Consider the following 17,870-nt stretch of genomic DNA (forward strand, 5'->3'; position numbering starts at 1 on the left):
TAATTAGAAAGCCTGCCGTACCTCACGCAGAGAACACCCGAAATCCACCAAGAATGCCTTGACACTACAAACTACTGGCAGGGAAATCCAGGACTAATTCTGGTTTGTTCTTATTTTAAGCATCAGAAGTACAGGATGCTCCGTCTCTAACCCAGTATTTAAAACGTGATCATCACCCCCACTGAAAAGCAAGGTGAATTATGATTTTACTATTTCTGTACTGCTTAAACTCCCCAGTAACAGCACCTGTAAACAGTGACACTTTTTGAACAAAATAGTCTCTGCAAGCAGGAAGCCCCGAAATGCTGCTTTAATTTATAATACTTTCAAACAAAACTCTTCCGGGGCAAATCCCACAGCCGACCAGTCAAGGGCTTTCACCACTGAATTCAATCGTTACCGGGATGTTATGCCCTGAAGTGTTTCTTACCACTCTGGCTTTCAGACACTTTAGCCAACACCCAGCACTGCCGCCTTTTTTTTTTTTTTTTTAATTACGCCTGTCTTAAAATTGTCAAGCTAATTAAATTTACATTTTCTAAATTTCCTGCCATTGTTCAAAGCAGAAGCCTGCCTTTTTAGTGGTCTTTCTTCTTCTGCCAAACTCTTTTGTTGACCCCCACATTTAACAGAAGGGCGAGTTCTGTATCATGTGGCACCCACCGTATGAAAAGACAAATAATAAAGCTTCCATTTACGAAACACAAACATCTCTGTGATCAGCATCGTTGAGAGAAAACACAGATTACAGGGCATCTTAAAATGCGTGAAGATGTTTGCTGGCAAACTGGAAGAATGTTGAAATGTAACAGCTTACTACGCAACACCATTTTAACAGTCAGTACCGGCTGTTATGAGCGGCTGCATTTCTGGGGCAATATATTACCGTTTACAACATAAAAATAAGCCCACTTGGCACATGAAAAAGTGGCCCCCTTGGCAGTACCTCCCCACACTGCATCATTTCCAAAGATCTAAAGTCCTACCAGGCTTTTTGAAACCAAACCCGTTGATCCGTTCTTTTTCCCACGTGTCAGCTACCAGCAAGCTCTGACGGGTAGCAGTTTTCTACGACTACTCTTTTCTCTGCCGATGTTGGGCTGTCGCTGGAAATCTCATCACCTTGGATAGTTTACTGAAAACTTTTTTATTGTAATCAAAAAAGTGACATAACAGGGCTGCAATGTATTCTGCAAATCATTCTGCTGATATTTTATAACTGATACCAGCTTCTTCTGCCAGGCAATTAAAAAAAAATTCAAATGTGAAAATTTTCACAGTACAGTAAACTCCACCCGAACTAATTAATGGTGGTTAAAAATAAGATGCCCCAGCAAAACCTTTCATGTTACATGGTCACAACTCACAATTCTGTACAAAATGTTCACTTTTATAAAGCTCTGATGTAAAAATCAAATAATCAAGCAGCAATATTTTAAGTGCAGCACAGGGTCTTTCATGTCATTATTTACAACGCTTGAATTCGTTTACATTTTAACAAAATTTAATACAGATGACTTAGGAATTAAGTCATTTTTTTATTATCTGTCATTCTACGTAGTGACAGATTTCGCTTTTTGGTCATCTTTCTCTTTATCTTTGCTCTTCTTCGATTTTTTCTTCTTGTGTTTGTGTTTTTGGCTCTTTTCCAATTCCGTTTCATTTCCAATGTGTTTCTTATGCTTCTTGTGTTTCTTATGCTTCTTGTGCTTCTTCTTCTCTTTTTTCTTCTTCTTTTTCTTGCTGTCTTGACTCTCTCCTGAGCTGGCACTGCTGCTGTGGCTTCGAGTCTGACTCTCAGAAGGGCTTTGACTCCGGCTGCGGCTAACACTGGGACTGCTTTGACTTTGACTTCTGCTTGCTTCAGGCTGGTCAACGGCAGGAGGTGCTGCCGTATCCTCTTTCACCTTATCAACAGCCTTTTCTTTCAGTTCTTTAGGATTTTTTGCTGCAGCTTCCTCATCTTTTGCAGATACATTACTCTCACTGTCACTTTCATTGTAGTCTGGTACAAATGCAGCCTCATCAGTCTCTCGAGTCAGATCCGAAGAGAGCCGTGAGGAGCTGCTTACCTGAGGCTTGGGCTTGACAACACTTTTATCGTTTTGTCCAGTCACATTCTCTTTCTCATTTTTCACATCTGGTGATTCTTGTTTCAAAGGTGGTTTATTAACACCTGGGTCTTTCTCTTTCTCTTTCTCTTTCTCCTTCTCCTTCTCCTTCTCTTTCTCTTTATTGCTCTTTACTTCTGGTACGTGCTTCTCTTTCTCTTTTCCTGAATTTTTATCTAGAGGTTTGTGTTCCTCCAACGTACGCTTGGAATCGTGAGCAGCTTTGTGATCAGACTGCTTCCGCTCACGCGGAGGGCTGTAGCTGCTCCTTTTGGCATCTCCAGCGCCCTTTTTGGACGGCTCTGCTCGTTCATCTCTTGGCTTACTTTTCTGTACAGATGTAGATTCTCTGTTTCGAGAAGGGGAGTCTTTTCTCCTTGCTAATTCACTCTTTTCATCTCTACGCTTGGAACTAGAATGATCTCTGTTGCCATCATGGTCAGACTTTTTGTCTCTGTTAGGAGTGAAGTCTTTCGCAGTGGATCCACGGCCAGTGTCATGTTTCTCTGAAGACCTGCTGTCTTTGGAAGATTGAGAAATATTTTTTCCATTTCCTTGCTCAGTTGCACGTTCCAAGTGGTCTTTTTCTGGCTGAACACTGCTCTTTCTCTTCTCAGAAGTGTCCTTGTCTGACAAAGAATGATCCCGGTCTTTGGTTTTTCCTTTTTCATTCGACACTGAACTTTTTGAACTTTTTGCATCATGCTGGGAGCTTTCATAAATTGCCTCTTTTGTAGTTTTCTGTGTTTTTTCCAAAGGCTCCATCTCTTTTTCATTGTGTTTTACAGGGTTTGGTGGCTTAGCACTCACATTTTTTATAACACTAGCAGGTTTTCCTAAGTTTGTGGGCACCTGGGTAGATTTAATGTCTTCCTCTTCAGACTCAAAGTCATCTTTATCCCACTTTGACTGAGGGACTTGGATCATAATGATGACGTCTTCTGCAGGGGCTGTTATATCATTATTATACTCCTCCATGGTCTTAATGACAGTTCGTTTTGTATCCGGCTTTTCTTCAGTCTTTCTAACGGGGCTTCCTCCAGTAGAACTAGTGCTAAGAAGAAAAAAGGTGTTCATTAATAACGGGCGAGATACATGCACCGCCATCTTTTGTAACGTTTTATAAAATGGCTTTTGTTTCAATTCTAAATTTTCAGCATTTTTTAAAAAGACGTTCAATTAAGGGAACAGACAAGAGAAAAAGGATGAATCCACTAGCTAAGATTATGAGCAAAATATTAATTTACTACCTTGCCACCGTACATTTAATTAACAAAGACACAAGATTATCAGATTGGGGACTGTCTGATCTGGTAATTCCTTCATGTCCTATTTCTACCAATGGCAGATAAATTAGATATACATTCTTGTTTCAACGTGTAAGCAAGCAATTATGGAGAGTTATACACAACCAAAGTTTTATCCTCATGTCCCAGTGTTGTTCTTTAGAAAAACGAACGTTTTAAAAACTTCTTATAATATTAAGACACGATCTTAGTCTCCAGTGATGTCTTAAATATTTTGAGTTTGCTTTGTCCTGTTTCTTTAGACACTAAAATGTAAGCAATAATAGCTCCACACTAGATCACTTTTTCCCCCCCCCTCACTTGTCACACAATGGAGTATATAGAAGAGAGATCGCCAAGGTAAGTGCCAAAAAAGTTGGCACTGAGCTGGAAGCAGCGTGGCTGTGTCAACACGGCACTGTGCTCAAAGCTAGAATCAGTACAATATATTGGTAACCAAGCAGCTATTTCTGCAAGGTATAATTTCATGTCATACCAACAAAAGTCGCTCATTACAGTATCTTGCAATTTTTAAAATGTGGTCTAGACATGCCTGTTATCCTTGCCATTAGCAGTAAGCTGGATTTGAATGAAGACATAAAGGGGACTCCTCAAAGAGTCAGCATGTAATGAATAAGAGGGGGAAAAAGCTGCCAGAAGTAAGGGTCAAAAGCATCACCAATGAATTAACCTTATTCGCTTTCTGTGAAGTAGACTGCTTGTTTTCTTTAACAAAATTTGATTTTGACCCAAATACATTTTAACAGGAAAGACTACAGATTATTCACTCATTTAGCACAGATTTAGCTGTTCCTTTCATCAGTCACCACAAATAATTTTACATTTTGGGGGGGTGGGGAGGCAGGGGGAGGAGGCAAGAAAGAATAGAAAAAGAAATGACGAGGTACCTGGTGTAATCTACAAGAGTTGAGCTAGATCCATCAGCTGCTGTTACTTTTCGTCTCACTTTTCCCTTTGCTTTTTCTTGTTTAACTTTGCTGCTGCTTGGTTCAGGTTTCTCAACAGGTTCTTTTGCAGGTGGCACATTTTCTCCACTCACAATCTTTTTGCCAGTTTCTCGGTTAAGTTTAATTTTTTTTGCAGGGTTGTTAAGAAAAGCAGATTTATCCTTTTCTGGAGTTCGCTCTCCTTTTTCACCATCAGGCTCAGTCTTCCCCTTCGGTGATGTTTTCGATTCAGCAGGTTCTGGTTTAGAGGCCTTTGTGGAAGTGGCTTCATGTTCTTTATCAGCCTTTTCATCTGCTTTTCTTTTTCTTTTCTCAGGTTTTGCATCAGAAGGTTTGCTTTTTTCCGCAGGTTTCTTTGACTTGTCCTCTTTGTTGGAGGGCTTCTCTGATTTGGTTTCTTTTGGATGTTCTTTCTTTGCCTTTTCCTCCTTGGCTGGCCTGGTTTCTGGGTGATCTTTCGTCACTTTTGGGTGAACTTTCCGTGGGGTACCAAGAGCCTTCTCATCCTTTTGAGAAGATGATGTTTTAACATTGTCTGTTTTTGGCAACTCCTCCTTCACTTTTTTCACAGGAGGTTCTGTTCGAGGAGATTTTTCACGTTCAGTGTCCACCTTCTCTTGGGTAGCTTTAGCTGGTTTTACTACATTATCTTTCTTGGGAGGAGCAGCCACCTCTACTTTCCGCTTTGTCTTGTCAACTTTTGCTTTTGGCTTATCCTTCTCTTTTTTCTCCTTTTCAGACACTGGTTTGAATGCAATAGAATCTGCTTCCATAGGTTCGTCTCTCACAGGGGTGGCATCATCTCTGCTTGGGAGTATGAAAAGAGAGTCTGTTTTAACATCTTCTGTTGTAACTGTCTCTCTTGTTTTTCTTGCACCTTCTAACAACTCAGTATTGGGAAAGCCTTCATTCTCATCCCCTTTTCTTCTCTTCCGGTGTTTTTTATGTTTATTTCCTTTGCCATCTCCCAGGGGATTTTCCACCTCCTTCTCTTTTGATTTTGTAGGATCTTTTATGCTGTGGCTCTCTCTCCCAGAAGGTTTTTCAGGATAATTTCCAGCTATATTACGATTTCTGTGGCTCTGCCCACCAGGATAATCCTCCCTACGTCCCCGAGTATATGGCGAATTCTCTCGTCTGGTCCCAGGTGGACCAAACCTATCTGGAGAAAAGTTCTCTCTATTTACTGGAGGTCGAGGTTGAGTGCCAACAGCATAGCCCTTGTAAAACTTTTCATACCATTCTCTATAGTTCCTTTCCCATTCTCTGTACCTTTCCTTTTCAAATGGATCTCTAAAGTCAACTGATCTGCCATAGTAAGCTTTCATATCATAGGGTGGAACTTCTCTGTATCTGTTAAAATACTCCCTTTCTCCTTCCCCTTGAGGTATAGTCCTTTTAGTGGGAGACTGGCCTCTAAATACTGGAGACCTTGACCGTGAATGGTACCTTCTGTATGGGGGTGACCTTGACCTTGAACGGTGATAACCATGTGACCTTGACCTAGAACGATAGTTACGACTCTTCCCTTTGCCTCTTCTTTGATACGGCGGCGATCTTGAGTAGGAACGAGAATGGGAACGGCTAAATGATCTTGAGTAGGAGCGAGACCGGGAAGAACCTGATCTTGACTTGGAGTAGGTATATGAACTTCTAGAGTAAGACGAAGCACTATAGGGGGACTTGGACCTTAAAAAAAACACAACACAAAAAAAATAAATGAAGTTAATTCAAAACAGTCACTCTCCCCAATTTTTTTCCTCCCATATTTGGTTTGGTTTTGTTTTTTTTTTTTTTTTTCCTCTCCATATGCTTATGTCAAAGCTTCTTTCAGCTGCTGACATAATGCTACTGCAAACTGAAGAACTCGATAACACGTAAAACTTTCTGCTTACAAGACAGAACAGCTGCTGCTTTGTTAGTGTAAAAACATACAGGAAGGGCAAGTCTATTTCCACTCACTTCTATCACATGAACTACAATAGCTATTGATTGATTTAGGGTGGTGTATACTGTCCTCTACTGGTATGTGAACGCACACATTTTTCACTACTTGGAAACTATGAGCAGTGCAAATCATTTTTGTTGCAGTAAGATGCAAAGAGAGCAAGTCTTAATGGCTACAGTACAGATGTCAAACCAAGAAAACAGAATTTAGCCTGAAGACATTAAAGCTCAAATTTAAAATGCCATCTTAGTCTATGTAACTTCACTACTAATTTGGTAATTTGTACAGGATGCAAAATACTTGTACTGCAATCTTACATTACTATTTAATCAACACTTCTAGCCAGATGTCCTAGCAGTTTTGCACATACCTCTAGCTGTAACCAAGGATTGTGACCACATTTCAAGAAAAATCTTATCTGAAAGCTTCTAAACTCAGCCTCTAGTAATATGACTCAAGGCCATTACTCTAGGAAAGATATTAGGCGTGACTAAGAGAGAGCTATTCAGACTCATGTGATTTTTTGGGACAGAAAACATCCACTACCTTGACTTTCTTCTTCACAAGTTTTTCTTTTATGATTTTTTAAAGAATCATTTCACATTATCCTGCAAACATTCATTAGCATCACTCTTCCTCTCAAAGTCCTTCACCAACTTAAGATTTCCTTAAAAACAAGTCTGATCTTTTAATTCCTAAGAAAAATTTAACAACGTCAACAAAATACTAGAAAAGCCATTTATTTGCAGTCCAGGTTAAAATCTCTCCGTGTATCCACATGAGATAAACAAAAGAGGAAATGAAGACAATTTCTCTCACATATCTCCTCCAAAGTGCTTTGAGGTAATGGTTACAATCAGAATGGGGAGACACAGAAAACCCAGCAACTACACCTATTCAGTTTCTAGTCTCCTCACAGCTGTCAGGAGGTGAAGGATGTCATTACAGAGAAGCTTTAGTCAAAGAGACACCTGTTCCTTAACAACTGCTGCCACATTATAACTATCAGTCAACTAATCTCTGCCATATTCGAGCTAGTAACCTACATATGAAACTCCTATCACTGCTAATCCCTTGAATCATCCAATCCATCTAACGATAGAGAGGTGGAGTGGAACTCCTCCTGATTCTTCTAGACAATCTGCTTCTCCATTACGGACATGTAAAGCAGTTACCTGGAAAACGAACGCCTACGCTCCTTTTGAATCTTTTTATATTCCATCAATTCCTTAGCAAAATCATTTGTAAACTCATCAAGTTTGGACTTTTTCTTTTCCCTGTTAAAATAAGTTTGACCTTTATTACAATTATAGTTTGACCTTTATTACAAAAAGACATCAAGAAACAAAACATGGCCAATATGAGAAAATGTATATTGCATGCAAATGCAAAAGGTGAACATCCTATTTAAGTAAAAACAGTTTAGAATTCCTATAAATTTTAGGGAAAGTTTTAGAATTACATATGTCTTGGTTTAGTTTTGCATGTTTACCATCTGCAACGAAAAAGTATATTAGAAAAAACACTATGTCATTTTTGCTTATGCCAGATGCACTTTAGTGTAACTGCAGTCCCGTACACTATCCAAATACAAAAATGAAAAACAACGCAACTTCATTGAGTCAAATACTTACTCCTCTTTAAGTCTCCGTTGTTCTCTGTAAAACTCCTCCCTAGATAAGGGAGGTGCTTGTGTCGTTGGGATGGTATTTGAATGAGCCGTTGGTACTGCTGTTGGTACCCAAGCTGATGACATGTTTGCAGGAGCTGGGGGATATCCTGGAGGGGGTACAGTGTACCCAGCAGATGGAGGCTGACCAGGTGGAAACTGAGGAGGAAACTGTGGTGGTGGTACGCCCGGTGGAAGAGGAAGTGCATGGGGTGGTGGAGGGTACAAGGGAGGTGGAGGCACAGGCACAAAGACTGGTGTTGACGCTGGTAGTGATGGGGCCTGAGTCCTTTGGGCACGGTCACCATGCAGGCGTCCTCGATTTGCACTTCGAAAGAAACCCAGAAACATGTGTCACTTTGTTACACTCTGCCCTGATTTTAAAAAGGAAATCAAATGAAGCAGGAGCTTGGCGGCAAACACTTGTTCTCAACTTAAGCATTTTTCTCCCTGCTTTCTGTTCATTTGAGACCACACTCATTTCTTGATTCTCATACTTGCCTTCCACTTCCTCACCCCCAAAAGCTCCCTCAGTCGTCTTCTCCTTATACTCAGCTTTGCAATTGTGGATGGAGACTGCCCATGCTTAAGAGACTCCCATCTCCCATGTGCCCATCGCTCCTCTGCCACTAGATACTTCACACTTCTGATCTTCAAAGTATTGCACAGATATTAACTAAACTTCTCTCAAATGTCTTTTAACTTCTCCCACATGCACTTCCTATGCTGTTCCCTCATGATGATGTATTTGGCCTGTTCATGTCCTCAAATTGTTTTTTTCTTGCTTACTGAATTTAAGATTTTAGATAATCTGTGGGATGGATCCTGGGTTTTGTGTTATGTTTAAGATTTTATAAACATATTGCACACTTACAATCTATCTGTAAGAAATATATAGCAAAATATAGGACTAACTTGACACTGGACTAATAGATAAAACAGACTCCTATCTCTCCAACTGAGAGAAAGCAGCTTGGCTGTTTGAGATGACTAAATTGAAGAAATTAAAAATTGTCATAAAATAACAGCATTGACTTCTCCAGTAATTTCTCAATCAGTATCAACTAGGTTGTTAAAGAAAGAACGTTGGAGGATGATTTCTATTGGGAAATCAATTTCTTCAGCCCTATTCAGCCAGTAATCAAAGGGTGGCTTTCCATCTGATCTTTTAATTATATTTAATTTTTATATGTAATTATGGTTTCCTCACAAAGTGTTCATTTTTCAGAGTCCTCTTTTCAATCATGCACTGGAGTTTTATTTTAAATAATCTTACTGCAAGCACAGATCCTCTTTAAGCTAATTCAAATTAAGCCATTTAAAAATTAATTACCACTTGTATTCTCCACAACTATCTGTGCATACTTACTTCGTTATAAATCAGCTGTTGTATAAGTTATGTGTTACAGCCTAATTTAACAGGTTACAAGTAGTAATATATTGAGTTTCTGCAGAATACTTACAGCTCCCAGCCTGGTCTGCCACCTGCTGAGCGAATTGTACTGGCTCTCATTGGATGACCTTTTGAAACAGGGAGAGGAAAAAGAAAAAAAAAAACCCAAAACATTCAGTTTATCTGAAGACAATTTTTCAGCAGAAAATCTTAAGTTACAGTTACTTACCAGTTGTGGGTATTGATTGTCCTTGGGGGCCCAGAAGACTTGGTAATGCTGGTTGTCTTAGTACAGGAACCTGATAGCCCTTGTGAATAAATGCAAACAGTTAGAAAATAATCTCTACTAAAATACAAGGAACATTGCATATGCTGAAATAAAATTTACCTTCTCTTCCAACAAACTGCTGATTGACAGAGGGGAAGATTTAGAAAGTTCAGCGGCAGTCACGAGAGCAGCAGGAGGTATAACAGTATCAGCATCACTACAAAAAACCCCAAATATATATTATTCAAACAGTGTTTTGAAGTGATACTTGAAATATAAAGTCCAAGGTGAGAAAAGGCTGACTACTGTAAATGGAAAAAAAAAAAAATCTTCACCGTATTTATGAATGTTAAGGTGGCTGATTCCAAATGAAGCACTGATGAGAAGTCTGTTTGGGCTACTGGCATTTAAAGAGAAAGCTCACTGGAAAAATATTTTATTAAGCTAGCTGCACATGAAAGGATAAGAGCACATATAACCCCCACACTGAATCTCAGTTTTGGAAGATGCAACAACTGAAATTCTATCGGGAAATATTTATGTGCTAGTTCAGAGGCTGCCCTAGAGGTTCTTTTGAATTGTGAACCTTTGTATTCAACGGTACGTCTGACGTGACAGTCTTCTGGACAGAGTGGCTCCTTGCATTCAAGGCATAAAGTTGAAAGGATATAAGCCCTAAACAATTTTGAAGGTTTGACATAACTAAATGGTTACTTTGGGAATTGCTAGCCACTTAAAAATCAAAGGGCTCCTGGGGAAAAAAAGTTCCTCATTCAGGGTAAACCTGTACTGAATGACTGATAAGGTAACCAAACAAGAAACACTTCTGAGAAAATTCTTGCATGAGGCACACCTCCAACTTATCAAAGTGTCCTCATTCAAAGTAAAAACAAAAACCGGAACTTCCACAATTATCTGGAACTGTCACTAATGATATACAAATTGCTAGCTGAGAAGCTCAAGAAGAAGAATCTAACTTAAGCATTTTGGTGTCTTTTATATTCACGTTGATCTACACATCTACTTACCGAAAAGGTCCATCTGGCTTTTCACCCCGGAGAGACAGCGACACTGCTGGGGGAAGATCAGAGACAACAACAGAAGACGGATTTACTGGCAGCCCAGCTGCCACAGGTGACTGACCAGGGCCCAACGATGACAAAGCAGCAGAACGAGAAGCCAGAGAAGCTAATGGTATCATTAGTGGATCTTGCTGTCTGGAAATTGTTGGCCGGAGCAGAGGCTGCAGGTTGCGTGTTATTGTTTGTCTCATTAGGGGTGGTGGAGGTGGTGGCGGCGGTGGTGGCTGCTGCTGTTGCTGCTGCTGAATCTGCTTACGGAGCCTTTTTGTGTAGCCAGTTTCATTTTTGAAGTTGTTCACAGCCTAGAGGCAGAATAACATTTACAAAGAGGTAATATGAAACTTCAGTAGATATACCAAAAAAAGCCTCCACAGAATGAAATTACTTACTCCTGTAAATGCTATTAATCCTAAAATAAAGCAACATGCAGATATATGAATACATCACATTAAACACTGATATAATGATTGGTAACTCAGAGTACCTATATCTGAACTACTTTGGTGTTAACACCAAATTTGAAAGTGAGGCAATCATGTTAAACAAAAGTGTGACCTGAATTTGTCAGATTCTCTAAAGAGTTGTAAGCTTCTCTAACAATAGATAATGTAGTTTGAAAAGTAAACTTAGTCTTATTCAATTTAGCCTTGCTTAAGGAGGTGTAAATATTTTCTTCCCTTTCCGCTTTTTACAAATAGACTTCTCTTACAAACAGTTTACGTAACAGTAATCACATTACCTGGCGTAGGAACTTATTGGCAATTAAAGCATCAGGTGAAACATCTGTTTGATGACATGTTGGGCACGTATGTTCCTCAGATTCCAGTAATGCTGTTCTAATACCTGTGAATGATTAGAATAATGAAAATAGGTTTTAGCCACACTAAGGAAATTTTCTGGGTTCCAAGTAATTATAAAAACATGTCTATGATTAGTGGATGAATATAGTCTTGAATTGAGAGCAAGAAGCTATAAATATTCAATAGAGTAAAAGATTTCTAATATGCACCAAATAACTACACAGTTTTGGTATTTCACTATTGTAACATTTGAAGATGTGGAGTAGGCTGTGTCTTGATATTTCAACTAGTCTTTTTTCCACTATCCACTACTCTCTGGTAGTTCCCTGTCCTTCTTGAACCGGGGGAGCCCAGAACTGGACACAGTACTCCGGATGCGGCCTCACCAGGGCAGAGTAGAGCAGGAGGATGACCTCCCCCGACCTGCTGGCCACACTCTTCTTGATGCACTCCAGGATGCCATTGACCTTCTTGGCCACCATGACACATTGCTCACTCACGGTCATCCTGTTTTCCACCAAGACTCCCAGGTCCCTTTCCACAGAGCTGCTTTCCAGCAGGTCAGCCCCCAACCTGTACTTATGCATGGCATTATTCCTCCCCAGGGTATACTTAAACATTAAATAGAACTGGTACCTAATTTTGTTATCTCCTATTTCTGCTTTCAAAAGATCGGATTTGACATTTTGAATTAACAAACACGGGACTAACACTTACATTCATCACAATAGCTGTTTCCACAGCAAGGAATAACAACTGCATCAGTCATTATATCTTTACAAATGAGACATAACAACTCATCTGGAATAGGATCATCTTCTTCTGAGGAGGAAGACGGCTCCTCTGGTAAAAAAGGAGGCTTTTCCTTCTTTCCTATAGCATAAGCTTCCCTAGAGGGGAAGGAAAAAGAAAAAAAGTTAAAAATGGATAAAGGAACACTCTTCCAAGCTTTGGATTTTATCAAAGAAAGACAATAGATAGAATTTTTCTCACTTCACATTAGCCTTCTAAAACATCAGCATTTAGTTTAAACTACTTTTCTATAGCCACAACAGTAGAAGAGGGAGGGGGGAACAATTTTGCTTCTGCAGAACTCTCCCATTCTTTGCATCAACTACGGAATTAGCCCAGACTAAAAAATATTTTTTTTTTTGACAGCTAGAAATCAGGTGAAATGAATTCCATCTCTCCTTTGCCAGAGGGTAAATGTAAATTGCAGGCTAAGGACAAAGCTAGTCTCCAAGTAATTACATTTTACAAATGAAAGAAGTCTATGTTACTGCTTCTACAAAAGGAGATCCATGACAGAAAAATACAAGTGCTACCAAGTGCATTTTAAAGAGCCACTATTCTCAGCACACAGTAGTATTTTCTTAGTCTAGAGCAACAGGAAAAAGTCAGTCTGTTTCACACATGAGATTTGATAAAAATCTCAGTCCAACAGCTATTTGTTAAATTTTGCAAGAAGCCTTTGAAACATAAAACAGAAGCAAAATGAGCTTTCAAAGAGAACAACTCCCAACTATAAACAGTACTGAAATGTTTTGCAGAAATACAGATTCTTAGCATACCACAAGTTTATGCCAGCTTCCAGGGTATGGATAAGACCACCCTATTTAACATTAGAAAGCACCACAGATTTCAAGGTTGAGATACAATGACAATGCTTCCTCTCCTGTAATTACAGGTGCTGGCCAACTTGGTTACATTGTTACTCAGGCATTTATGCATGGTTTCGCTTGTTCACTTTCTGGTCAGTCTGATTAAATCCATACTTACGCATCAATAGTTGGTATTGCATATTTTCCAGTGTTCGTCAGCATAGCACCCTTCGTATTGGGATCTTTCACCTCCATCATAAAACTCCTTGGAATTCCTGTGCTCTTTTTAATTCTGGGAACAGACTCAAAATTTTTGTCCTGTTAAGGAAAGAAATGCAGATACATCTCATCTAAAAAACCACACTTAAAATGAGATTTCAATGATTATTTTAAGCAGCAAAAGCCTTTAATCCTCCCCTTTTACCCAGTGTAAGGGTTGCTCGACTTAAATACTTGTTTCCCTAAGTGAATATAGCCAGGATGTTCCAAAGGCTTGAGCAGTGTTTTGAATGCAATAGACGTTCTTTAGCTTAACTTCAGGTTCCGTAAGGGTGAAGTATCCCTTAGCCCACCATCCACTCAGAAATGAGACACAGACCCGCTCCTCGTGCGAAGCCCAATTCAGAGAGAGAGCTTAATTCAGCGCTCTGAATCAGTCACTGGAGAAACTTATATTCACCACCTGCATATGAAGGTTGAATTCATACCTCAGGCATATACATTCATTGACTAATGTTAAATAGCAATAATGCTCAACCAGACACTTGTGTAATTAAAACATGCAATTATTCAACAGATGGGGTCAAGAGAAACATCTTTTTAAACAAAATACTAAAAATTGTGAGCTGTCATAAAAAAGTTAAAAACACAGAAAAATCTCCAAGAATATTGAAACATATCAAAATATACATTAAAGTTCAGGCATTTAATGCCTAAGACCTAGAAAAAAGAAGATTTTACATTTATAATTCCAGGTTTCCCTTGAATTTGAAGGGCTTTGCAACACTGCCATATAACATCTGTATCTCGCCCCAAGAGAAACAATTCTTAGTATGAACATTCATGTATTTGTTAAGCGACTGCCAAGGTAAAAAAATTAAAAACTAAGCAACACCAGAAGTCCCCCACAATCTTACCCCATTTGTTGGGCAGTTCTTTATATAGTGGCCAGGTTTTCCGCAACGAAAGCAGGTGTATGATGGTGGAGGTGGACCCAAGGGTTTCTTCATGTAACTAAAAGTTTGGGGGGAAAAAAAGAAAAAGGTATGCACGTGTGTCTCTTGATAAAACGGACATCTCTACAATTTCTTCATAACCTTCAAAGAACAGATTTGACAGTATCAACACTTACTTGATTGGATCATATTCATGGCCAGACTGTGTCATCATAGCTTTTATTTTATCTTCTTCGGAAGCATTGGCTTCAGCCAGATTGGCAGTCTGTTTAACAGGTAATTATTTGACACACACATTAGAAACACATTTAAGCCCACACAGCCAAAGACAACACCACTCATCCAATCCTGTAAAGAGCAGCACAACGCTAGCTGAGGTTGCATGAAAACAGCTGCTTATATAAAATATATTTGTCCTGAAGATGTTCTGGGGAGTCCTTACGCCATTACATGATGTTTATGTGCCTGTTAACCTACTTGAAAAGAGCATTCTTGGGCACTCAAAACCTTAGGCTCTGTTTGTACCTTACATAAAGACTTGTGTAACCAATCCAATTTTCTTCAAAGTGGACTGAAGCTATGTGTTGAAAAAAATATACTATCCAGTATTTTTAACTGATTTTAAGCTCCAGACTATTTGAAGGAAAAGATATCCACTATACATTTAATTGAGAAATATGTATGCAAGTATCATTATTTACATTTTGCAGCATTAAAAGGACACACAACTGAAGAGTTGGGGAAGTTGCTCTTGCTTGCTGAAATTCAGCTTCTGACACAGAAGCATTAAAAGGAATCATGCGTTTTATAATCCCTCAGCAAGACAAAATTTGACCACCATGTGCTGTAGGCAGTCCAAACTGCATGTTCCCCAGTACTAACTTCTTCATTTTAAGTGATTTAACGACTGTAAGCAACACCTGCCTTTTTTTTTTTTTTTTTTTTTTTTTTACAGTTGACTGTGTCCTTTTAATGTACAAATTGGAATATAAACCTTATGCAGAACTAGATCTTCAAATTATTGAAGCCAGCTGATTTTTTTAAACAGTATTTATTAAAATGTTTTTATTACACACTAGTCCAGATACAAGCAGGGTCTAAGGGAGTGACTGTAAATGATTTGGACCTTCAAGCACCTATCATTCAGATCAACCACTCATGTTTTTTTTATATGCATTCATTCACAAAAGCAACCAACTAGTTTCAACATTTTATTAAACGGTTGTTTCACATACACAGTTTTTTCTCAACAGTAACATAATCCAGATCAACAGCTATGAAATCATTTCCATTAACAATTACAGAAAACTTTACAGATACTTGACTAATTTGTTTGAACCCAAACGGTTTACAAAACACATCCAAAACCCACAAAACATTAGTAGGAATAGACCAAAATTCAAATATGGCATTTAATACATAGTAATAATAAAACAGAAAACTGTTAACACATTGCCTCCATGCTAAGCCAGTCTGCACTAAAGAGGTTAGAGTAAGTAACAGTTTTGAGCTGCTTTATGTTATGTTCCTGAATTTTTCTGAAGTACTTAAATTTTCTTGAAAGCTTAAATGTGTACACCACCTTGGACAGTTTTTCACATTTTAGAGTAAAACTTCACATGAGTTTACAGAACCAAGGACATATTTAGGGACAGCACTAATGGAGACCAATTTCTTTTGGTGGCTACCTTACAAACCATTTCATTTTTTTGCCAAATGTACACAATTTAATTTCTGCAGTGAGAGAGGGGATAAGTTACCAGTGGGAAGATATTTCTCTTTCTTGGAAATGAACTCCAGCTTTTATTTTCAGAAGAAAGAACTAGCTACTCTGCATTAGGCCCTGCCTTCTCTAATCTTTGTAACTTTAAAGACTAATAATTTAATTGGCTAGCACTACGCCTTTTCACAAAATGCAATCACTAGTGCTTTCCCAGACAAAGTCACACATTGTTGAGCAAAAAATGCAAGCAGTTCCATAGCAAAACATGGCATTACAACAGTTTCAGAAGGTCACATCTGCTAATATGCCACACATACACATTGGTATATTCCTATAAACAATTAGGTACATTTACACAATTTACACAGTCTGTGTTCAAACAAATTAGATCATGTTGTCCACTGTATATATACTACAGTTTATGAAATTGTGCAGCATTCAAAGAATGGATCTGTAACTATAACGACTAGAAATTCAAAAATAGCCATGCAATTGTCCATGTTACAAAAACGCTTCTATTTTGGCTGTTGCAACCCCCCCTGGAATGTCCATAACTTACAGCCAATTAAATTCTTCTGTAAAATTGTGTTAAGTTTCCAACGCAAAATTAACGAAACGTATGAAAAACGGTAAACAGCTTCTGAAGTGCTTCTTCTTTGTGTCTTGAAGATGAGTAATACAGCAACATTATGTTGAGGCTGATAAGGTACTCCCCTTCTATCTTCCCAAACTGGGAACTACTCTTTACAGGATAGTATCAAAATATACACACATTTTAAAGTTAAAATAAATGCTTTAAATTATTAAAAGTTATTTTAAAGTTTTGTTCAAATTACAACAGTTATCCAGCTATAGATCACAGTATAAATTTAAAAATATGAAGCAAACGCGCTTTTTTTTTTTTAAAGTATTTGACAAGAATATATATATACCTTAGTAAGCTGGGCCAGAGAAATAGATGCAGAAGAGTCATCAATCTGTTCACAAAAAATTAAACACATATTCAAGTTCTACAATCAAAACATAGCAATAGTTAACCTCTACTCTAGTCTGAAAGTCTGCACTATATCCTCTGAGGGTCACCGAAAGAGGCATTTCCAACCTAGTGTAATTTGTATTTATTAAAAACAAAGTCCAAATCTATGACAGCTTAACAGACTGCCTATGTGGTTAATGAGAAGAAACTAAAATAACCAAACCCACTTGAGATCAACTTATTACTCCAGAATATCTCAGTGAGGGACCTTGTCAAATGCTCATAACTGCTTAAAAGTTGAAGGGGTAAGGAAGCTGTCAATTTTCAGCTAAAAAGGACTTAAACAAAAATATATTTAAGTTTATCTGAGAAGGAAGCATCACTAGAGGAAACATTTCCAGTGTAGTTTGTAAATTAATCAGTTGATGTCTCATCATTTATAAATGCACACGGTCATGCTTTTACAAACACAGTAGCTGCCTGTCAGAATAAAGCACAGGCTTATCAGCCCTGAAATGTGAACTCTGCCTCTCTTGTCAATATGTTTAAAAACACCAAACTTATCAAACCCCACAAAACCCAAATAAAAACACCAGTCTAAAACATCAGCCACAAAAGTAACCCACCACTCTTTCTAGAATAAAACAACTGCTTAATTTATTTAAATAAAGATGTTTATCATAACAGTAGCCTACAAAAATTGATAAAACTGATTATTTATTTATTTTACTAGACCATAGGCCATGCTATCCAAATTAGTTTGGGAAGTGTGAGAATTCATTATTTTCCTTGCTATCAAACCAAAAAGCAATTTTTAATAGCAGCCCAGTACTAAAACAAAAGCAAGAAAGTGTAAAGCACACTCTTGAT

At 38.3% G+C, this 17,870-nt stretch overlaps 1 protein-coding gene across 4 annotated transcripts in view; it reads right to left on the reverse strand.

Moving 5' to 3' along the window:
* Positions 1-1,128: 1,128 nt before the first annotated feature.
* The window catches only part of RBBP6 (RB binding protein 6, ubiquitin ligase), a 30,028-nt gene continuing 13,286 nt past the window's right edge, over positions 1,129-17,870 (reverse strand). For 2 of the 4 annotated variants that reach the window (XM_082490258.1, XM_082490257.1), the window contains 14 exons: positions 16,957-17,001; positions 14,478-14,566; positions 14,263-14,359; positions 13,305-13,444; positions 12,243-12,415; positions 11,465-11,568; positions 10,672-11,027; positions 9,764-9,860; positions 9,605-9,683; positions 9,446-9,503; positions 7,948-8,310; positions 7,489-7,590; positions 4,306-6,054; positions 1,129-3,165 (listed from right to left, as the gene is read on the reverse strand). In XM_082490258.1, the coding sequence (XP_082346384.1) occupies positions 1,554-3,165; positions 4,306-6,054; positions 7,489-7,590; positions 7,948-8,310; positions 9,446-9,503; positions 9,605-9,683; positions 9,764-9,860; positions 10,672-11,027; positions 11,465-11,568; positions 12,243-12,415; positions 13,305-13,444; positions 14,263-14,359; positions 14,478-14,566; positions 16,957-17,001 (5,064 nt within the window). In that variant the 3' untranslated portion in view covers positions 1,129-1,553. The remainder of the gene's footprint in view (positions 3,166-4,305; positions 6,055-7,488; positions 7,591-7,947; positions 8,311-9,445; positions 9,504-9,604; positions 9,684-9,763; positions 9,861-10,671; positions 11,028-11,464; positions 11,569-12,242; positions 12,416-13,304; positions 13,445-14,262; positions 14,360-14,477; positions 14,567-16,956; positions 17,002-17,870) is intronic. The other 2 variants (XM_082490259.1, XM_082490260.1) reach the window with 1 other exon arrangement.

The sequence above is a fragment of the Vanellus vanellus genome (genome assembly GCF_965231255.1).
Source record: "Vanellus vanellus genome assembly, chromosome: 14".
Classification (NCBI taxonomy): Eukaryota; Metazoa; Chordata; class Aves; order Charadriiformes; family Charadriidae; genus Vanellus; species Vanellus vanellus.